Here is an 18,782-nt window from a genome sequence, read left to right on the forward strand (position 1 = left end):
ACCGCTTCAGCTACAGTATCCTCATGAATCCTGTTGAAACCTGCCTGGTACGCTGCTTGATCTAGAGGCTCTCTTTTGTAACGCTGGATCTCGCGCTCTAGATGATGTATATCGACCCTCACGTTCCTGTATTGTGTCTTCGGCACAGGGATGATCTTTGTCTCCACATAAAGGTAATCCAGGGGTGTGCTGCAGAGACACCCAGTCGCAGTTCTAAGGGCAGCATTCTGGCAGGTCTGTATGTTATTCCACTGCGTGTCACTGGTCTGCGGTGTCCACACTGGAGCTGCATAGTTTACCACTGACCGGCCAATTGTCTTATAAGTAGTTAACAAGGTTTCTTTGTCCGCCGGCAAGTGACTTGAGGACCTTGTTTCTACCGCGGATCTCATTACATATTGCAGTGGCACGGGCAGAAGACCTGAAAAGGCTGTCGAATGTTACCCCGAGTATCTTGGGGTAGTTTACTGTCGGAATTATTTCGCCATCGACTCTAACATTCAACTGCCTACGCACTTCCGCCGTTGTGACATTGTAATGTGTTGTCCAGATCACCTTTTAGGTGTGACATCTGACCTCACACACAAAGGAAAAAATTTAACGAAAATTTATCAAATTAAAATTTTAATTGAGTTTTAAAAAATATTCAGTTAAAATTTTAATTGATTCAACAAGTTTTTTAATTGAAACAGAAATCAATGACAAAATTAATAGTATCAATTAATTTTTTAATTGGATCAATTAATTTCTTAATTGACTTTCAATTAATTTTTTTAATTGATACTATCATTTCTGAGATTGAAGACATTTCAATTAAAAAATTAATTGGATCAATTAATTTCGTGATTGAATCAGATGTTTTTTTGTGTACAAGCGATACATGTGTGTAACATATCAGGCATGATTGCTTATTTTTTACGGAACATCAGCTTCCGGTTGCGATTGAGCTCTTCGACACATATGTCGAACATATTTTCGGAATCTTCGGAAAAAGCAAGCTTTTTGATGTTTGGTCGAAGCAGGGATAGAATCCATGGCGGACATGCATATAATTGATCCACGGTGGCCTATTAAATGGATGTTTCTGTTAAAAAAAGTTTCTCTACATCAGCTCGTGGGCGCCCAAAACTATGCTATATAAATATAACTGTTTGCGTTGCTTGTGTGTTGAAGCCTATAGCCATAATTGTCTGTTAATGACAATAACAGCTCCATAGCCCAGTGGATAGTGTGCTGGCTTACAAACTGTATGGTCAGCGGTTCGTCCAGACGTAAGATAAAATTTAAAAAATTTACAAAATCGAATAGTTTCTTCTACATTGTTTGCATTACAGAAAAAGGTGAAAGATATGAGGGAAGTTGCAATTAGCCAGAAAATAGTTTTTTTTAGTTAGACTTTATGAAATTGTTTTTAAATCCTGTAAAATAATCAATGTTTATCACAAAAAGTATATACTTTTCTTCCAAACAAACTTCCTTACAGCGAAAAGCAAATGGGAAACGAACGAACGCTATTGAATTTGTAAGAAATTGGATTAAATCGGTTCGACAAATGGAGTCACGTTGCACTTTTTTACTAACCGATCGTTGTCAAATTTGACACAAAGTAAATCTTTTTCATAACCCTTTAAGTCTGCCAAATTTCATCGAAATCGGCTCAGATTTAGATATAGCTCTCATATATATGTATCGCCCGATTTTCCCAAATTTGACCGTAAAACTCTTATTTATCAACCGATTGTACTCAAATTTGGCCAAATGTAATCTTCTATAGCACTAACTGTATGTGCACTTTTTTTACTAACCGATCGTCGTCAAAATGGCACAAACTTTTTCATCATCCTTTAAGTCTGCAAAATTTCATTGAAAACGGTTCAGATTTAGATATAGTTCCCATATATATGTGTATCGCCCGATTTTCCCCAATTTGGCCTTTTTTAACCGATCCTACTCAATAGTACTAACTGTATGTAGAATAATTATCGAAATCGTTTCAGTTTTAGATACAGCTATATATATAAAGGGTGATTTGTTAAGAGCTTGATAAATTTTAAAAAAAAAAAAACGCATAAAATTTGCAAAATCTCATCGGTTCTTTATTTGAAACGTTAGATTGGTCCATGACATTTACTTTTTGAAGATAATTTCATTTAAATGTTGACCGCGGCTGCGTCTTAGGTGGTCCATTCGGAAAGTCCAATTTTGGGCAACTTTTTCGAGCATTTCGGCCGGAATAGCCCGAATTTCTTCGGAAATGTTGTCTTCCAAAGCTGGAATAGTTGCTGGCTTATTTCTGTAGACTTTAGACTTGACGTAGCCCCACAAAAAATAGTCTAAAGGCGTCAAATCGCATGATCTTGGTGGCCAACTTACCGGTCCATTTCTTGAGATGAATTGTTCTCCGAAGTTTTCCCTCAAAATGGCCATAGAATCGCGAGCTGTGTGGCATGTAGCGCCATCTTGTTGAAACCACATGTCAACCAAGTTCAGTTCTTCCATTTTTGGCAACAAAAAGTTTGTTAGCATCGAACGATAGCGATCGCCATTCACCGTAACGTTGCGTCCAACAGCATCTTTGAAAAAATACGGTCCAATGATTCCACCAGCGTACAAACCACACCAAACAGTGCATTTTTCGGGATGCATGGGCAGTTCTTGAACGGCTTCTGGTTGCTCTTCACTCCAAATGCGGCAATTTTGCTTATTTACGTAGCCATTCAACCAGAAATGAGCCTCATCGCTGAACAAAATTTGTCGATAAAAAAGCGGATTTTCTGCCAACTTTTCTAGGGCCCATTCACTGAAAATTCGACGTTGTGGCAGATCGTTCGTCTATTCATGATGAAATGTCAAAGCATACTGAGCATCTTTCTCTTTGACACCATGTCTGAAATCCCACGTGATCTGTCAAATACTAATGCATGAAAATCCTAACCTCAAAAGAATCACCCTTTATATGTATATATATATATATATATATATATATATATATATATATATATATATATATATATATATATATATATATATTTTAGATAGAGCTATATATATATATATATATATATATATATATATATATATATATATATATATATATATATATATATATATATATATATATATATATATATATATATATATATATATATATATATATATATATATATATATATATATATATATATATATATATATATATATATATATATATATATATATATATATATATATATATATATATATATATATATATATATATATATATATATATATATATATATATATATATACATATATATATATATATATATATATATATATATATATATATATATATATATATATATATATATATAGCTCTATCTAAAACTGAAACAGATTCCCCCCCTTAATGTTCGTAAATATAGAAATGCGGTTTATCTCCCAAACCTCTTGCAATGATACCCCACAAATGCTTATGTTTATTAATTCAGTAAGGGTGGTTTAGGGTATGATACAGTCGGCCCCGCCCGACTTTCTATTTTACTTATTTGTTTCTATTATTACTGCCTTTTTCTTTTGAGTGTAATTCTTAGATTTTGTATTGACTTTAAATTTGGCTCGGACTGTAACTGCGCAAACTCATCCCAGAAAAGTAATGAATGAAAATGGGCTAGCGTTCCATAAACAATAAATAAATAAACCCACTTATATGTATAATGTGTTTTTCAGTTGATATGATAAATATCTGTTAATATGATTTGTTAAGTTTTATTATGGATTTTTCAAAAATTTAATTGATAGTGATTACATACTATCAAATAACAACTACATCATAAATGTTTCTCCATATTGGTTGAAATTTTCATAGCACAAAGAGAGAGAGAGAGAAAGAGATGAGTATGCGATACAAACTACCGTGACAATAATTCTCGTGATTCTTCCAAAAAAATGTTTGACCTCAAATGAAATTCAAATTGTGTCTATTAATCATGGCCTATGCCATCATAACATATAGGCAGAGTACAATAACATTCATCTGGATGAAAATGCGCCTACTCCATATTAAAAGTATACAGTTGCTGGAATAATATCAGGGATGTTGGCTTGCTCTAAAATTCTTAAAGTATGCAATCAGCTTTATGAAGAATAATAATCGGTTGCCAAACTAATGAAAGAAATTTATTTAGAAAGTCAACATTTGCATAACGGTGAACAATATTTCCCATCGTCAATGTGATGATAAACATACTCACGCACACATATCTTTGAATCACAAAGAGATAAAGAGAGGGAGAGGGAGTAAACGAAAATAGCACTAATCTTTTTTTTTTTTTGCTACTGTTGCTTTATAAAATCTAATGAGAATAAGAGAGTAATCTTACAGAGAGTTCAATTCAAAGAGAAAAACTCTATTTTTATTTGACAATTTAAAGTTCATTAACAAAGTGCGGTGTTTCTAACAATATTTAAAGACCGGTAATTTACAAAAGAAGGTCGTCGCTAATAGTTCCAAAAACAAAAATCTACTTTAATTTGAACGTAATTTATTCCATTTAAGTGTAAAACGTGAGTTTGATGGACAATTCAATATTATAGTAAATCGACGTGAATGCATGAAATTTGTTTCTATTTTAATTATTTTTGATTTATTTCTTTAATGTGTGCGTTTTTTTTGCAATTTAATCCATTAGAAAAATGGCTATGAGAGTTGTGCTAAGGCATTCGTATATTGATAATCTACGGCACTATAATAAACCTTCGATATGCCATAAAGTTTTATTTGAGTTTTTGTTAATTTTGGGTAAAGTACATGTTTCGTTTTATGTATGTTATGCATGTATTTTTTCTGTCATTATTGAAACTTTAATATTTTGTTGGTGTTTTTTTACTGCATTTCATTTATTTTATAATTATCATTATATTCATTTATATGCCCTTGAAATTGGTAATGTTTACATCTTTACAATAACAAAAACAGCTGATAGTGATATATTCAGAGAAAATACTACGTAATAATAGATTTAAATTATATTCACAAGGAATTTTAGTTATTTGTTTCAATGGAATTGAAATGAAAAATAGAATAAACACTGAAAAAAATATTGTTTTCCGAAATGGAATATTAAGGAGGGTACTACACTCAAAAAAAGTGAAGCCACAATGAAAGAAAATATAGTTTTAATATTTTACTAATTTCACCATGAAACAAATAAGTTAATACTTTTTGTTAAAGTGAAGGAAATTTATTAAAATTTATATACATTTTTTTCTGTTGTTTAAGAAAATATCATATTTTGATGGAAAAACTTGAAGTTAAATAGGGTTAACATTTTAGAAACTTATAGGCACTATTTAAATAAGATTCAATTAATTATTTTGATCTAAAATAAACCCAGCAAACAGAGCTTCCGAAAAAGTAATTTGGATCCCCAATTTGTGATCCGGCATTAGTGCAAACTTGGATCATCTACCATGAATTTTACATGGGCTTGTCGTAGGACGAATTTGTGCCTAAAAACAAATTTTTTTCATTTCACTTTTTTATCAGAATTTTTTGTTATACTTATATTGTCTTATTATCAAATTTTTACAATTTGAAACACATCTTCGCTTTCACCTGGGGATGAACCTGGGTATGTTGGCACCATAACACAATACTTTAGCACACTCAGTCACAAACGCAATTGAACACGATGCATCAAAACGTCTATTCAAAACGTTTGTGATATGAACCTAATATGGCACCACGGAATGACATTCTAACTACTTCTTGAGATGTTCTGTATTGTTATGATATATATCACCTATATTGATTAGTCATAAGCCGATAACTTCAATTGCTAGTGCTTAAATCATCTTTTTCTAAATATTCTTATGAATGAATAAATAAAGAACGCTGCACCCAGAGAAGGAATATGATCACCTCAAACATGGTTTAAGAGCAAAATGTTATTTTTGGGTGTGACCATGTAAAAAAAAGGAAACATTTAAATCTGAAACAATTTTAAGGAAACTTCGTTTATTTATGAATTATCGCTCGATATATATGTATTAGAAGTTTAGGAAAATTAGAGTCATTTTTACAACTTTTCGACTAAGCAGTGGCGATTTAACAAGGAAAATGTTGGTATTTTGACCATTTTTGTCGATATCAGAAAAACATATATATGAGAGCCATATTTAAATCTGAACCGATTTCAATCAAATTTGGCACACATGACTATATTACTAATTGTACTCCTAAAGGGTGATACGGTCAAAATTTGGTCAATATAAACTTGACGTATTTCTTTCAATTTTGCATTTAAAAAACCTGAACACACCATTTTGAAGGTGTGTGTGTGTGTAGAATGTTGCTCCTATTTTGATTTTGGAATTCACTCTTCAGTTGTCAAAATGCCGTCCAAGCAAGAAGAGCAGCGCATCAAAATTTTGCTCGCGCATTGCGAAAATCCGAGCTACTCGCACGCAAAGCTGGCAAAATCGCTAAAAGTTGCCAAATCAACCGTTACAAATGTAATTAAAGTGTTTGAGGAACGTTTGTCGACAGCCAGGAAGTCTGGATCGGGGGGAAATCGAAAGCCGCTGAGATTTTCAACCAAATTGGGCCAAAACTCTGGCTTCTGGGGCCATATAAGTCCATATCGGGCGAAAAATATATATGGAAGCTATATCTAAATCTGAACCGATTTCAATCAAATTTGGCACAAATGACTATACTACCAATTGTACTCCTTGTGCAAAATTTCAAGCTAATCGGGATAAAACTCTGGCTTCTGGGTCCATATAAGTGCATATCGGGCGAAAGATATATATGGGAGCTATATCTAAATCTGAATCGATTTCAACCAAATTTGGCACGCATAGCTACAATGCTAAATCTACTCCCTGCGCAAAATTTCAACCAAATTGGGCCAAAACTCTGGCTTTTAGGACCATATTAGTCCATATCGGGCGAAGCTATATCTAAATCTGAACCGATTTCAATCAAATTTTGCACACTTGACTATACCACTAATTGTACTCCTAGTGCAAAATTTCAACCAAATTCGGTCAAAAATCTGGCTTCTGGGGCCCTATAAGTCCATATCGGGCGAAAGATATATATGGGAGCTATATCTAAATCTGAACCGATTTCTTCCAAAATCAATAGGGTTCTATTCTGACCCAAATTAGGAACATGTGCCAAATTTGTGCGATTGGACTTAAATTGCGACCTATACTTTGATCACAAAAATGTGTTCACAGACAGACGGACGGACGGACGGACAGATACGGACATGGTTATATCGACTCAGGGACCCACCCTGAGGATTATTGCCGCAGACACCATGTGTCTATCTCGTCTCATTCTGGGTGTTACAAACATATGCACTAACTTATAATACCCTGTTCCACAGTGTGGCGCAGGCTATAAAAATAACCAAAAATTTATCAAATTGAACAAAAAAATTATTTTGAATTTTTTGAGCAATTTTTTTGTGGTTAATATATAAAAAAATTGTTTTATTCGAAAGAAATGTTGTATATTGAATTTACAGAAAATTTTATTTCTACAGAAAAAGTTGTCAAAATTTAATTTACATGAAAAATTTCGTCAAACTTTTATTTCTGTAGAAAATTTTCTCAAAATTTTAGTTCTATAGAAAATTTTGTCAAAATTTTATTTCTATAGAAAATTTTGTCAAAATTTTATTTCTATAGAAAATTTTGTCAAAATGTTATTTTCATAGAAAACTTTCTCAATACTTTATATCTGTAGAAAATGTTTGCACATTTTTATCCTTTTTTTGTCTATAGAAAATTTTTTTCAAAATTTTATTTCTATGAAAATTGTTGCAAAATTTTATTTCTATAGAAGATTTTGTTAAAATTTCATTTCTCTAGAAGATTTTGTTAAAATTTTATTTCTATAGAAAATTTTGTCAACATTTTATTTTATAGAATTTTTTCTCAAAATTTTAGGTCTATAGAAAATTTTGTCAAAATTTTATTTTATAGAAAATTTTGTCAAACTTTTATTTTATAGAAAATTTTGTCAAAATTTTATTTTATAGAAAAATTTGTCAAAATTTTATTTCTATAGAAAAATTTGTCAACATTTTATTTCTATAGAAAACTTTTTCAATACTTTATATCTGTAGAAAATTTTTGCACATTTTCATTTCTATAGAACATTTTTGGCAATTTTTTGTCCATAGTAAATTCTTGCGAATTTTTTACTTCTATGAAAATTGTTGCAAAATTATATTTCTAAAAAAATTTATTTCTATAGTAAATTGTAGATCTTAATTGGAGAGTCAAGTGTTTTATGGTCAAATTTTGGAAAATCGTGCAACACATAAGTAAATATTAAAAATCTTTATTTTTATTTTTAAATAAAAATCTTACTGAATTAAATAGTAGCTATATATTAAAAAAATAATTTGTAAAAAAGTGACGATTTTTCTTGAAATTTTATTGGCAGCCCTGTGTGGAACTAAGAATTTTACGAAATGTTTTTCGGACTACAAGAGCAACCAACGTTTGGTGTATTTAATAGTTTTTCCTTTCTTTAAAACATAAAAATTTTACGCATTGTTATTCACTAGGCCATTAATTAACAAACCTATAACAGCAAACACCGACTGCTGATTTTAGCAGACTTTTTTATGAGTATAAAATTTACTTTTATATATGCTAATACAAACTTAGCCACATTTTTTGTAACCAAACAAAAATGCATTATCCTATTTTACATTTCATCTATAAAATTTTCAGTGTCACAGAGTCTATTTCCATTAGTACTAATAATCTTATGTGTTTTCCTACCTTCCGCCCCACATCCCCCCCTACTACACTATTTACCTAACAAAAGCAAATTAGCTGTAATTGAGTAAGAAATTGTTTGCATTTGTATGAAATTCTCAGTTTTAATTTTCTTTCCAGTATTGGTGGTGGATTCTCTCAATGGTGCTTCTTTAAATTTTTCCGCACTTGGCCACAATAATGGGAGAATATTGAATGACTCGCGATATGCTTATACCATAGATCCAAGACCCATTAGTTTTGTGGCCCCGGTTCAACAAATAGGATTGGGTACAAGTAAAGACTTTATAATTATGGTTTCGTCCAAAAATATGGTGAGCAATGGTGGAACCAATCTTACAGCCATTACCTGGGCCCATGCTGTTAATAGTCAACAGCTTTTAACGGAAGCTCTCAATGGTAAATATAACCCAAAAATTCAGAATCCCCCACTTAATTTTCTATCTAAACGCTGTTCGAATTCTCAGATGATATTGATATGATCGAAGCCGATATTGTTATGGGCAAAATAAATGGTATTGGTGCTGATATGCCTGTAATGGCTCATCCACCGGCAAATACTTCCGATTTGTCGCTTGATTCTTTTCTGCAACAAATCAAGGCGCATAATGATGCCAATCCCCAACAAATGAAGGGAGTTAAACTCGATTTTAAATCCATAGAAGTTTTCGAGGGATCTTTGGATACACTTAAAGAAAAAGTTCCACAAGTAATTATCGATAATGGTGGGAAACATTCCGGAAAAAATTTAATTTTTTAATACTTTCAGATGACCTATCCCATTTGGTTAAATGCTGATATTATACAAGGTCCTGTGAATCAAACAAATACCATACCTGTTGATCCAGATCGTTTCTTTGCTGGTTCTTCACAATTTCCCAAAGCTGTTCTTTCCATTGGTTGGACAACAAAATGGTCTTCCAGCTATGATAATGGTTCCTATACTCCGGAACAAATCGATGCTATGTTGGATGCCATTCATAGGAATAATGTAACTGCTACCGGTCAACCCATTACATTTCCCGTGAGAGCTGGAATTGCTGCAAATAGTCAATATGAGTTGCATAATTTAGTGAAATCAGTAAATGGTACCAATGAGAGCACCTTAACCATATGGTCATCACAAAACGATTATGTCGACGTCGAAGGACTAAGGAAATTAATATTTTCCTTTGGCTTCGATCGTATTTATTTGGATGTCCCTGACGATTTATCTGATAAATTGGATTTGTCACGGCCCGATAAGGAAACTGAAGGAGGCGGTAGTGATGGCAGTACTCATAATGCGATAAGTTCTTCACTGATGAATTTCACTTTAATAAGCGCTGGATTGTATTTAATTAGTTTGTATATGGAAAAGATTCATATTTGAGTTTTCATGAACATAAAAAGGAATAAAAAAACACATATGAATTAAAAAAATCTATATGTTATTTATTGTGGAATTTCGAGAAATTAAAAGAAATGCTTATAATATGAATCACGAAATCATTTCAATCCAAATATACAGGAAGTCTTGCCATTCTTCTTATACCCAAAGAAATATTCTTACAGTATGGTCACATTGGGCAAATATTTGAAAAAAAAAAACTAAAAAATAATTCGTTGCCACAGCACGGTTGCAACAGTTGGTAGAATTCTACTAAAAATGGTAGATTGTTACTGTTTGGTAGATTGGTAGAATTCTTGATGTTTTGGTAGATTTTGTAAAATATTCCTCTCCAACTAAGAGACTTTTCATAAATTTTCTATAGAAACAAAATGTTGACCAAATTTTCTTTAGAAATAAAATGTTGACAAAATTTTCTATAGAAATAAAGTTTTGACAAAATTTTCTATAGAAATAAAATTTTGACAAAATTTTCTATAGAAATAGAATTTTCATTTGTTTTGTTTTGTTATTGTTGGTTTTGTTCTTTAAGCATTGTTGTTGTTTTTTTATTTCAGCTTAAAACCATACATTGACTAAACTACAAGAGTAGCTTAACCAACAGAGGAAAAGAATGTTTGTCAAATTTATTTGGGCAAAGCCCTATAGACTGCAAGATGGTTGGATGGACGCACGTTTCGGAATTACCACATTCCTCATCAGCATCCTCTACTTGCAGCAAAACTATCAACCAATTATCAGAATAAATTCAGGCAGTTTATTAAACCCAACAAAAACCACACTTGAACCCTCCGAAAAAAGGTTTTACATTGATAGCCGGCTTATGCCAAATAAATTCGAAACAAACATATCTCTTTTCCTATGCCACTGTCAAATCATCGATTTGAATTCACATGGCTGGGTTTATTTTGAGCGTGCCTCCTCTTCTTTTTCCATTTGTTTTGTTTTGTTATTGTTGGTTTTGTTCTTTAAGCATTGTTGTTGTTTTTTTATTTCAGCTTAAAACCATACATTGACTAAACTACAAGAGTAGCTTAACCAACAGAGGAAAAGAATGTTTGTCAAATTTATTTGGGCAAAGCCCTATAGACTGCAAGATGGTTGGATGGACGCACGTTTCGGAATTACCACATTCCTCATCAGCATCCTCTACTTGCAGCAAAACTATCAACCAATTATCAGAATAAATTCAGGCAGTTTATTAAACCCAACAAAAACCACACTTGAACCCTCCGAAAAAAGGTTTTACATTGATAGCCGGCTTATGCCAAATAAATTCGAAACAAACATATCTCTTTTCCTATGCCACTGTCAAATCATCGATTTGAATTCACATGGCTGGGTTTATTTTGAGCGTGCCTCCTCTTCTTTTTCCATTTGTTTTGTTTTGTTATTGTTGGTTTTGTTCTTTAAGCATTGTTGTTGTTTTTTTATTTCAGCTTAAAACCATACATTGACTAAACTACAAGAGTAGCTTAACCAACAGAGGAAAAGAATGTTTGTCAAATTTATTTGGGCAAAGCCCTATAGACTGCAAGATGGTTGGATGGACGCACGTTTCGGAATTACCACATTCCTCATCAGCATCCTCTACTTGCAGCAAAACTATCAACCAATTATCAGAATAAATTCAGGCAGTTTATTAAACCCAACAAAAACCACACTTGAACCCTCCGAAAAAAGGTTTTACATTGATAGCCGGCTTATGCCAAATAAATTCGAAACAAACATATCTCTTTTCCTATGCCACTGTCAAATCATCGATTTGAATTCACATGGCTGGGTTTATTTTGAGCGTGCCTCCTCTTCTTTTTCCATTTGTTTTGTTTTGTTATTGTTGGTTTTGTTCTTTAAGCATTGTTGTTGTTTTTTTATTTCAGCTTAAAACCATACATTGACTAAACTACAAGAGTAGCTTAACCAACAGAGGATGTATGGTTTTAAGCTGAAATAAAAAAACAACAACAATGCTTAAAGAACAAAACCAACAATAACAAAACAAAACAAATGGAAAAAGAAGAGGAGGCACGCTCAAAATAAACCCAGCCATGTGAATTCAAATCGATGATTTGACAGTGGCATAGGAAAAGAGATATGTTTGTTTCGAATTTATTTGGCATAAGCCGGCTATCAATGTAAAACCTTTTTTCGGAGGGTTCAAGTGTGGTTTTTGTTGGGTTTAATAAACTGCCTGAATTTATTCTGATAATTGGTTGATAGTTTTGCTGCAAGTAGAGGATGCTGATGAGGAATGTGGTAATTCCGAAACGTGCGTCCATCCAACCATCTTGCAGTCTATAGGGCTTTGCCCAAATAAATTTGACAAACATTCTTTTCCTCTGTTGGTTAAGCTACTCTTGTAGTTTAGTCAATGTATGGTTTTAAGCTGAAATAAAAAAACAACAACAATGCTTAAAAAACAAAACCAACAATAACAAAACAAAACAAATGGAAATAAAATTTTGACAAAATTTTCTATAGAAATAAAATTTTGAATAAATTTTCTATAGAAATAAAATTTTGACAAAATTTTCTATAGAAATAAAATGTTGTCCAAATTTTCTATAGAAATAAAATTGTGACAAAAATTTCTATAGAAATAAAATTTTGACAAAATTTTCTATAGAAATAAAATTTTGACAAAATTTTCTATATAAATAAAATTTTGACAAAATTTTCTATAGAAATAAAATTTTGACAAAATTTTCTATAGAAATAAAATTTTGACAAATTTTCTATAGAAATAAAATTTCGACAAAACTTTCTGTAGAAATTAAATTTTAACAAAATTTTCCATAGATATTAAATTTTGACAAAATTTTCTATAGAAATAAAATTTTGACAAAATTTTCTATAGAAATAAAATTTTGACAAAATTTTCTATAGAAATAAAAATTTTGACAAAATTTTCTATAGAAATAAAATTTTGACAAAATTTTCTATAGAAATAAAATTTTGACAAAATTTTCTATAGAAATAAAATTTTGACAAAATTTTCTATAAATTTCGGGAAAGCTTTCTGTAGAAATTAAATTTTAACAAAATTTTCCATAGATATTAAATTTTGACAAAATTTTCTATAGAAATAAAATTTTGGCAAAATTTTCTATAGAAATAAAATTTTGCCAAAATTTTCTATAGAAATAAAATTTTGCCAAAATTTTCTATAGAAATAAAATTTTGACAAAATTTTCTATAGAAATAAAATTTTGACAAAATTTTCTATAGAAATAAAATTTTGAAAAAATTTTCTATATAAATAAAATTTTGACAAAATGTTCTATATAAATAAAATTTTGACAAAATTTTCTATAGGAATAAATTTATAACAAAATTTTCTATAGGAATAAATTTATAACAAAATTTTCTATAGAAATAATTTTTTTTGTTATTGTTGGTTTTGTTCTTTAAGCATTGTTGTTGTTTTTTATTGCAGCTTAAAACCATACATTGACTAAACTACAAGCGTAGCTTAACCAACAGAGGAAAAGAATGTTTGTCAAATTTATTTGTGCAAAGCCCTATAGACTGCAAGATGGTTGGATGGACGCACGTTTCGGAATTACCACATTCCTCATCAGCATCCTCTACTTGCAGCAAAGCTATCAACCAATTATCAGAATTTATATGAATTTATTCTGATAATTGGTTGATAGTTTTGCTGCAAGCAGAGGATGCTGATGAAGAATGTGGTAATTCCGAAACGTGCGTCCATCCAACCATCTTGCAGTCTATAGGGCTTTGCCCAAATAAATTTGACAAACATTATTTTCCTCTGTTGGTTAAGCTACACTTGTAGTTTATTCAATGTATGGTTTTAAGCAAAGACAATAAACTCTAGGAAGATAGGAGATTGGCTACTGAGGAGATCAAACCATTTACCGTGTTAGTTTCATACTCGAACCAAACGCGTATACGACAAGTATTGACATAGCATTAAAATGCAAATAAAAAGAAATTAAGTGCACGAAATAAATTTCCATAAAGGGGAAAATGTAATTTTTTTGTTGTTGCCTAAAATGTAACATTGTTTCATTAAGAAAATTAAGTTTTTCATTTAAAAAAAAGGAAACGAAAAACAAATAAAAAATTACGAACATGTATGGAACTAACGTGGTAAATGCAACATTTGGTATGACGCAAGCCAATTTCCTATCTTCCTAGAGTTTATTGTCTTTGGTTTTAAGCTGCAATAAAAAACAACAACAATGCTTAAAGAACAAAACCAATAATAACAAAACAAAACAAATGGAAAAAGAAGTGGAGGCACGCTCAAAATAAACCCAGCAATGTGAATTCAAATCGATGATTTGACAGTGGCATAGGAAAAGAGATATGTTTGTTTCGAATTTATTTCGGCATAAGCCGGCTATCAATGTAAAACCTTTTTTCGGAGGGTTCAAGTGTGGTTTTTGTTGGGATTAATAAACTGCCTGAATTTATTCTGATAATTGGTTGATAGTTTTGCTGCAAGTAGAGGATGCTGATGAGGAATATGGTAAGTCCGAAACGTGCGTCCATCCAACCATCTTGCAGTCTATAGGGCTTTGCCCAAATAAATTTGACAAACATTCTTTTCCTCTGTTGGTTAAGCTACACTTGTAGTTTGGTCAATGTATGGTTTTAAGCTGCAATAAAAAACAACAACGAAATAAAATTTTGACAAAATTTTGTGTAGAAATAAAATTTTGACAAAATTTTCTATAGAAATAAAATTTTTACAAAATTTTCTATAGAAATAAAAATTTGACAAAATTTTCTATTGAAATAAAATTTTCTACAGAAATAAAATTTTGATAAAAATTTCTATAGAATTAAAATTTTGAAAAATTGTCCATAGAAATAAAGTTTTGACCAAATTTTCTATAGTAATAAAATTTTGACAATATGTGGACAGCTTTACAATATGTTTTACAAAAAACACGAGTGTGAAGCTGTGCACACCAGAATATTTTTTTAAATTAATATTATAGCGGAAAAACATATGATATTTTTTTCTGTGCATATTATTAGTGAATATGTGGAAAGGCTAAATTCTTACCATGGATATTTTGTCGTGGCGCAAACGGGGCAAAGAGTACCATATCAAGCAGGAATTTGGATACATTCTTGGCAGCGATAGATCGGTCGAAGATGGTAGAGAGATTGGGTTTTGAAACATAATTGGTGGGTCCAGTCACAGCATAATTCTGAAATTGCAAGTTCCAGTAATTAAAGAATCTATAGAAAAGCGTTTTGAATATCCTAGAATAAAAGAGAACATATGGGTATATGATTCTGATAGGAAATCGATTATTCAAAAGTTTAAATTTCGACTTTTGTATTTTTAATATACAAACCTCTAGCAGTGTATGCAATACCTTGGAGTTATGAATTTATGAATATTGAGTTCGTACATCTTCAACGTTTCTCTTTGTTTGTTATATGGCTTAATTATAATTTCTTTATTCATGTCAATAATGGAAGATAATATACAAATTGGGTAATTAAACTTAATTAACAAAATAAGGAAAATTATTATATATAGTACGTATGCAATATATAGATCAATCTTAAAAAAATTAGGAAAAAAACAAGCACCTTCCTACGTTTTGGTTATATTAATTCCATAATTCATCACTTAAAGCTATGCATACTTTCTTTGTTTTGAGTTTTGAAATGCCTGATAAGAAAATGCTTATCGAATGGGAAAATATATATCTAAATTTATAACAATAAAATAAAAGAGAGATAGAGTGAATACTTCACACAAAAATTTTTCTTTTCTGATTCAATCACAAAATTAATTGATCCAATTAAATTTTTTAATTGAAATGTCTTCAATCACAGAAATTATAATATCAACTAAAAAAATGAATTGAAAGTCAATTAAAAAATTAATTGACCAATTTAAAATTTAATTGATACTATTAGTTTATGCGATTGATTTTTGTTTCAATTAAAACATTTATTGAATCGATTAAATTTTTAATTGAATATTTTTTTAAACTCAATTAAGACTTTAATTGAAAAAATTTTTGTGAATTTTTTTTCTGTATTTATGCAAATTATTGCAAAGTTAATGAATATGAAATTAAACGTAAAGGTGGATGTTCCAAATCGACGTCACGAAACTCATCAGTAAATGACAGTATATAGAAACTAAATACTGTAGCCACAATCCATTCGGAAACAGAGCTAACAACGTGGAAATACCAGCCACCATCAGAGGGATACCTGAAAGGATAATAAAAGAATTAAATAATTTTAAACGAATCTATTTCGAAGGGCAGAAAGATAAGTATAATTTCATTAAACTATATTTAATATTGGCCAAAAATTACCGATCGAATTTTAATAGAGAAAGCAATTAATTTCGTAATGCCGTAAAATTGGCAACTGACTTTTGTAGAACAAAGGCTAGGTTAGGTTAGGTGGCAGCCCGATGTATCAGGCTCACTTAGACTATTCAGTCCATTGTGATACCACATTGGTGAACTTCTCTCTTATCACTGAGTGCTGCCCGATTCCATGTTAAGCTCAATGACAAGGGACCTCCTTTTTATCGCCGAGTCCGAACGGCGTTCCGCATTGCAGCGAAACCACTTAGAGAAGCTTTGAAACCCTCAGAAATGTCACCAGCATTACTGAGGTGGAATAATCCACCGCTAAAAAACTTTTTGGTGTTCGGTCGAAGCAGGAATCGAACCTACGACCTTGTGTATGCAAGGCGGGCATGCTAACCATTGCACCACAGTGGCTCCCTTTGTAGAACAAAAGAAGATAAATAATTTTTGTAATCCTTTAAAACTACTAATCTGCCACGACTTTATTTAAAAAAAAAGGGGGGGTTAAAAATTATGTTATCGGTTTGTGCTAATTTGTAAAATACAAAAACACTATGTCTCAGTCTGTAATCCAAACTACTATAAAATATTTATATACAATCTTACCATTTCCTTGGATTTTGACCCTTGAAGAAAATGTGTGACAATATACCAGTCACGGCCAACAATATGAATAGGATAGTACAGCAAACTGACATTCCTAAACGCAAATGGGCTTTCATTTTTGTACCAGCAATGGGATATACCATATATGAAATCAAAGCCTGCAATAAAGTGATTTTATTTTTCAAAAATGTTAGATATATGCATTGTACCATATATCCCACCTGCATCCAAAAGTATAGTGTACCAAAGCCAAAACAGAAAAACGCTCCTATGAAATGTACAACACGTACATTTGTCTCCTGGAAATTGCCGACAACGCTAATACCCAGACATGAAGCTAGACCAAACCATACCGCAATACGATTATAACGTAACATATTTGTACCCAAATCTGGGTGATGCTCATATAGTTGTAATATTTGTCGATAACGTATGTATATGGTTATACCCACTGCAAAATAGGATTTGTTTTTTTCATTGATAAGAAGTTAATGAGTCACTTCAAATATAGAGAAATCTAGCTTAGATTGTTCTACTCACACAAAACACTGCCTATGTTAATCATTTGACCAAATACGCAACTTTCTGGTGAATATGTGGCAGCATCACTGATGTAGGGTATGGTAGGAACAACATGTCCCTGTAGAACGGCAGCAATATATCTATAAAAAAAAGGACTTGAGCATAATTTCAAGTTTAAGTTATGCGTAACTTCCAAAAGAAATCGCTTTGGATAAAAAAACGCCGGGTTTAAAAACTATATGCGTTCTATGGTGATTCTAGAGTTTGCTTTTTCTCAGCAACGAGAAATCCTTGTTATAAATTTCTTACGTCGTAGATTAAGACTTACGTTGCAAGAAAAGTGACTTGAAAAATCAGGAACACACTGACTGGAATTAAGTAAATTTTTGACATTTCTGTTTCTATTACAATTTTAATGCAATTTTTCTTAATTTAATAAAACTACCGTAAATTCGTAACCAGTAGTTTCCTCAATTTTTTGTTTTGTTTATGCAGAATTTCAAATGTTGCCATATTGTCGACGATTCCATTAACAGTAGGTGGCATTGACAGATAAAAGATAAAATTAATGGGTCGCTCAGACGAACATTACAGGAATAGTGTGTATACATAACCATAGCGATAGGCGGTAGGCGAAACAATTTTCCGCTACAAATAAATATAACAACTAGGGCTATAATTCTGGTTCGATTTTTATAAATGCTGGAATTCGGGATTTCAAAGTAAAGAATCCCAAGATCCCGGGATTTTTTTCCGGGATTCTTTAAATATTTTAAGTAATATTTAAAGGAACTACCCTGCCAGCATTTCAAAGCTCCATTTCATCCTCATCACTACCACACCGCAACTATCTTATTATAATTTACTTCAATAAAAACGAAAATGAAGTGCTGAAAACATAGTTATTACGCTAAAAAGGTATATCCTAGTCAGCATTTCAAATTTCCGTTTCATCCCCATCGCTACCACAGACTCGTAAGTGACACTGCAACAATCGCCAACTGTGATGGGCGAAGCGTATGAAATGTACATGAAATTATTTGGCCATCACTATTGTTACAAGAGCCATTCTGTATTTTGTGAAACACCAAGCACCACTAGCTTCTTATAACTTATTTAAATATAAACGATTATGAAGTGCTGAAAAT

General features: G+C 31.4%; 2 protein-coding genes across 4 annotated transcripts; one reads left to right on the top strand and one right to left on the bottom strand.

Annotated features, from left to right (window-relative positions):
• The first annotated feature begins 4,400 nt into the window (after positions 1–4,400).
• Positions 4,401–10,212, top strand: LOC142227093 (protein FAM151B). Of its 3 annotated transcripts, none has more exons than XM_075297428.1 (5): positions 4,401–4,548; positions 4,674–4,783; positions 8,893–9,189; positions 9,258–9,499; positions 9,560–10,212. In XM_075297428.1, the coding sequence occupies exons 2-5, from the start codon at positions 4,678–4,680 to the stop codon at positions 10,160–10,162; spliced, it is 1,248 nt and encodes a 415-aa protein (XP_075153543.1). In that variant the 5' UTR covers positions 4,401–4,548; positions 4,674–4,677; the 3' UTR covers positions 10,163–10,212. The 3 variants fall into 3 exon arrangements, with proteins under 3 accessions (XP_075153543.1, XP_075153544.1, XP_075153545.1); XM_075297429.1 differs by having other exon boundaries at positions 8,911–9,189; XM_075297430.1 differs by lacking the exon at positions 4,674–4,783 and having other exon boundaries at positions 8,911–9,189.
• A 5,374-nt stretch (positions 10,213–15,586) lies between these two features.
• On the bottom strand, positions 15,587–18,133 carry LOC142227094 (DNA damage-regulated autophagy modulator protein 1). The gene is made up of 5 exons (XM_075297431.1): positions 17,963–18,133; positions 17,653–17,774; positions 17,334–17,563; positions 17,113–17,270; positions 15,587–16,396 (listed from the first exon to the last, which is right to left on the bottom strand). The coding sequence occupies exons 1-5, from the start codon at positions 18,025–18,027 to the stop codon at positions 16,228–16,230; spliced, it is 744 nt and encodes a 247-aa protein (XP_075153546.1). The 5' UTR covers positions 18,028–18,133; the 3' UTR covers positions 15,587–16,227.
• Positions 18,134–18,782: the final 649 nt, after the last annotated feature.

This window comes from Haematobia irritans, chromosome 2 (assembly GCF_050003625.1).
Source record: "Haematobia irritans isolate KBUSLIRL chromosome 2, ASM5000362v1, whole genome shotgun sequence".
Taxonomy (NCBI): domain Eukaryota; kingdom Metazoa; phylum Arthropoda; class Insecta; order Diptera; family Muscidae; genus Haematobia; species Haematobia irritans.

Bases quoted from the DNA above. Each gene is read 5' to 3' on its own strand.
- LOC142227093 (XM_075297428.1), top strand. From the start codon at position 4,678: ATGGCTATGAGAGTTGTGCTAAGGCATTCGTATATTGATAATCTACGG. The intron at 9,190-9,257 runs GTAAATATAACC...TCGAATTCTCAG, and splicing joins TTTAACGGAAGCTCTCAATG to ATGATATTGATATGATCGAA. The intron at 9,500-9,559 runs GTAATTATCGAT...TAATACTTTCAG, and splicing joins TTAAAGAAAAAGTTCCACAA to ATGACCTATCCCATTTGGTT.
- LOC142227094 (XM_075297431.1), bottom strand. From the start codon at position 18,027: ATGTCAAAAATTTACTTAATTCCAGTCAGTGTGTTCCTGATTTTTCAA. The intron at 17,564-17,652 runs GTGAGTAGAACA...CCTATTTTGCAG, and splicing joins TAACATAGGCAGTGTTTTGT to TGGGTATAACCATATACATA. The intron at 16,397-17,112 runs GTAAGATTGTAT...TTATCCTTTCAG, and splicing joins GGTCAAAATCCAAGGAAATG to GTATCCCTCTGATGGTGGCT.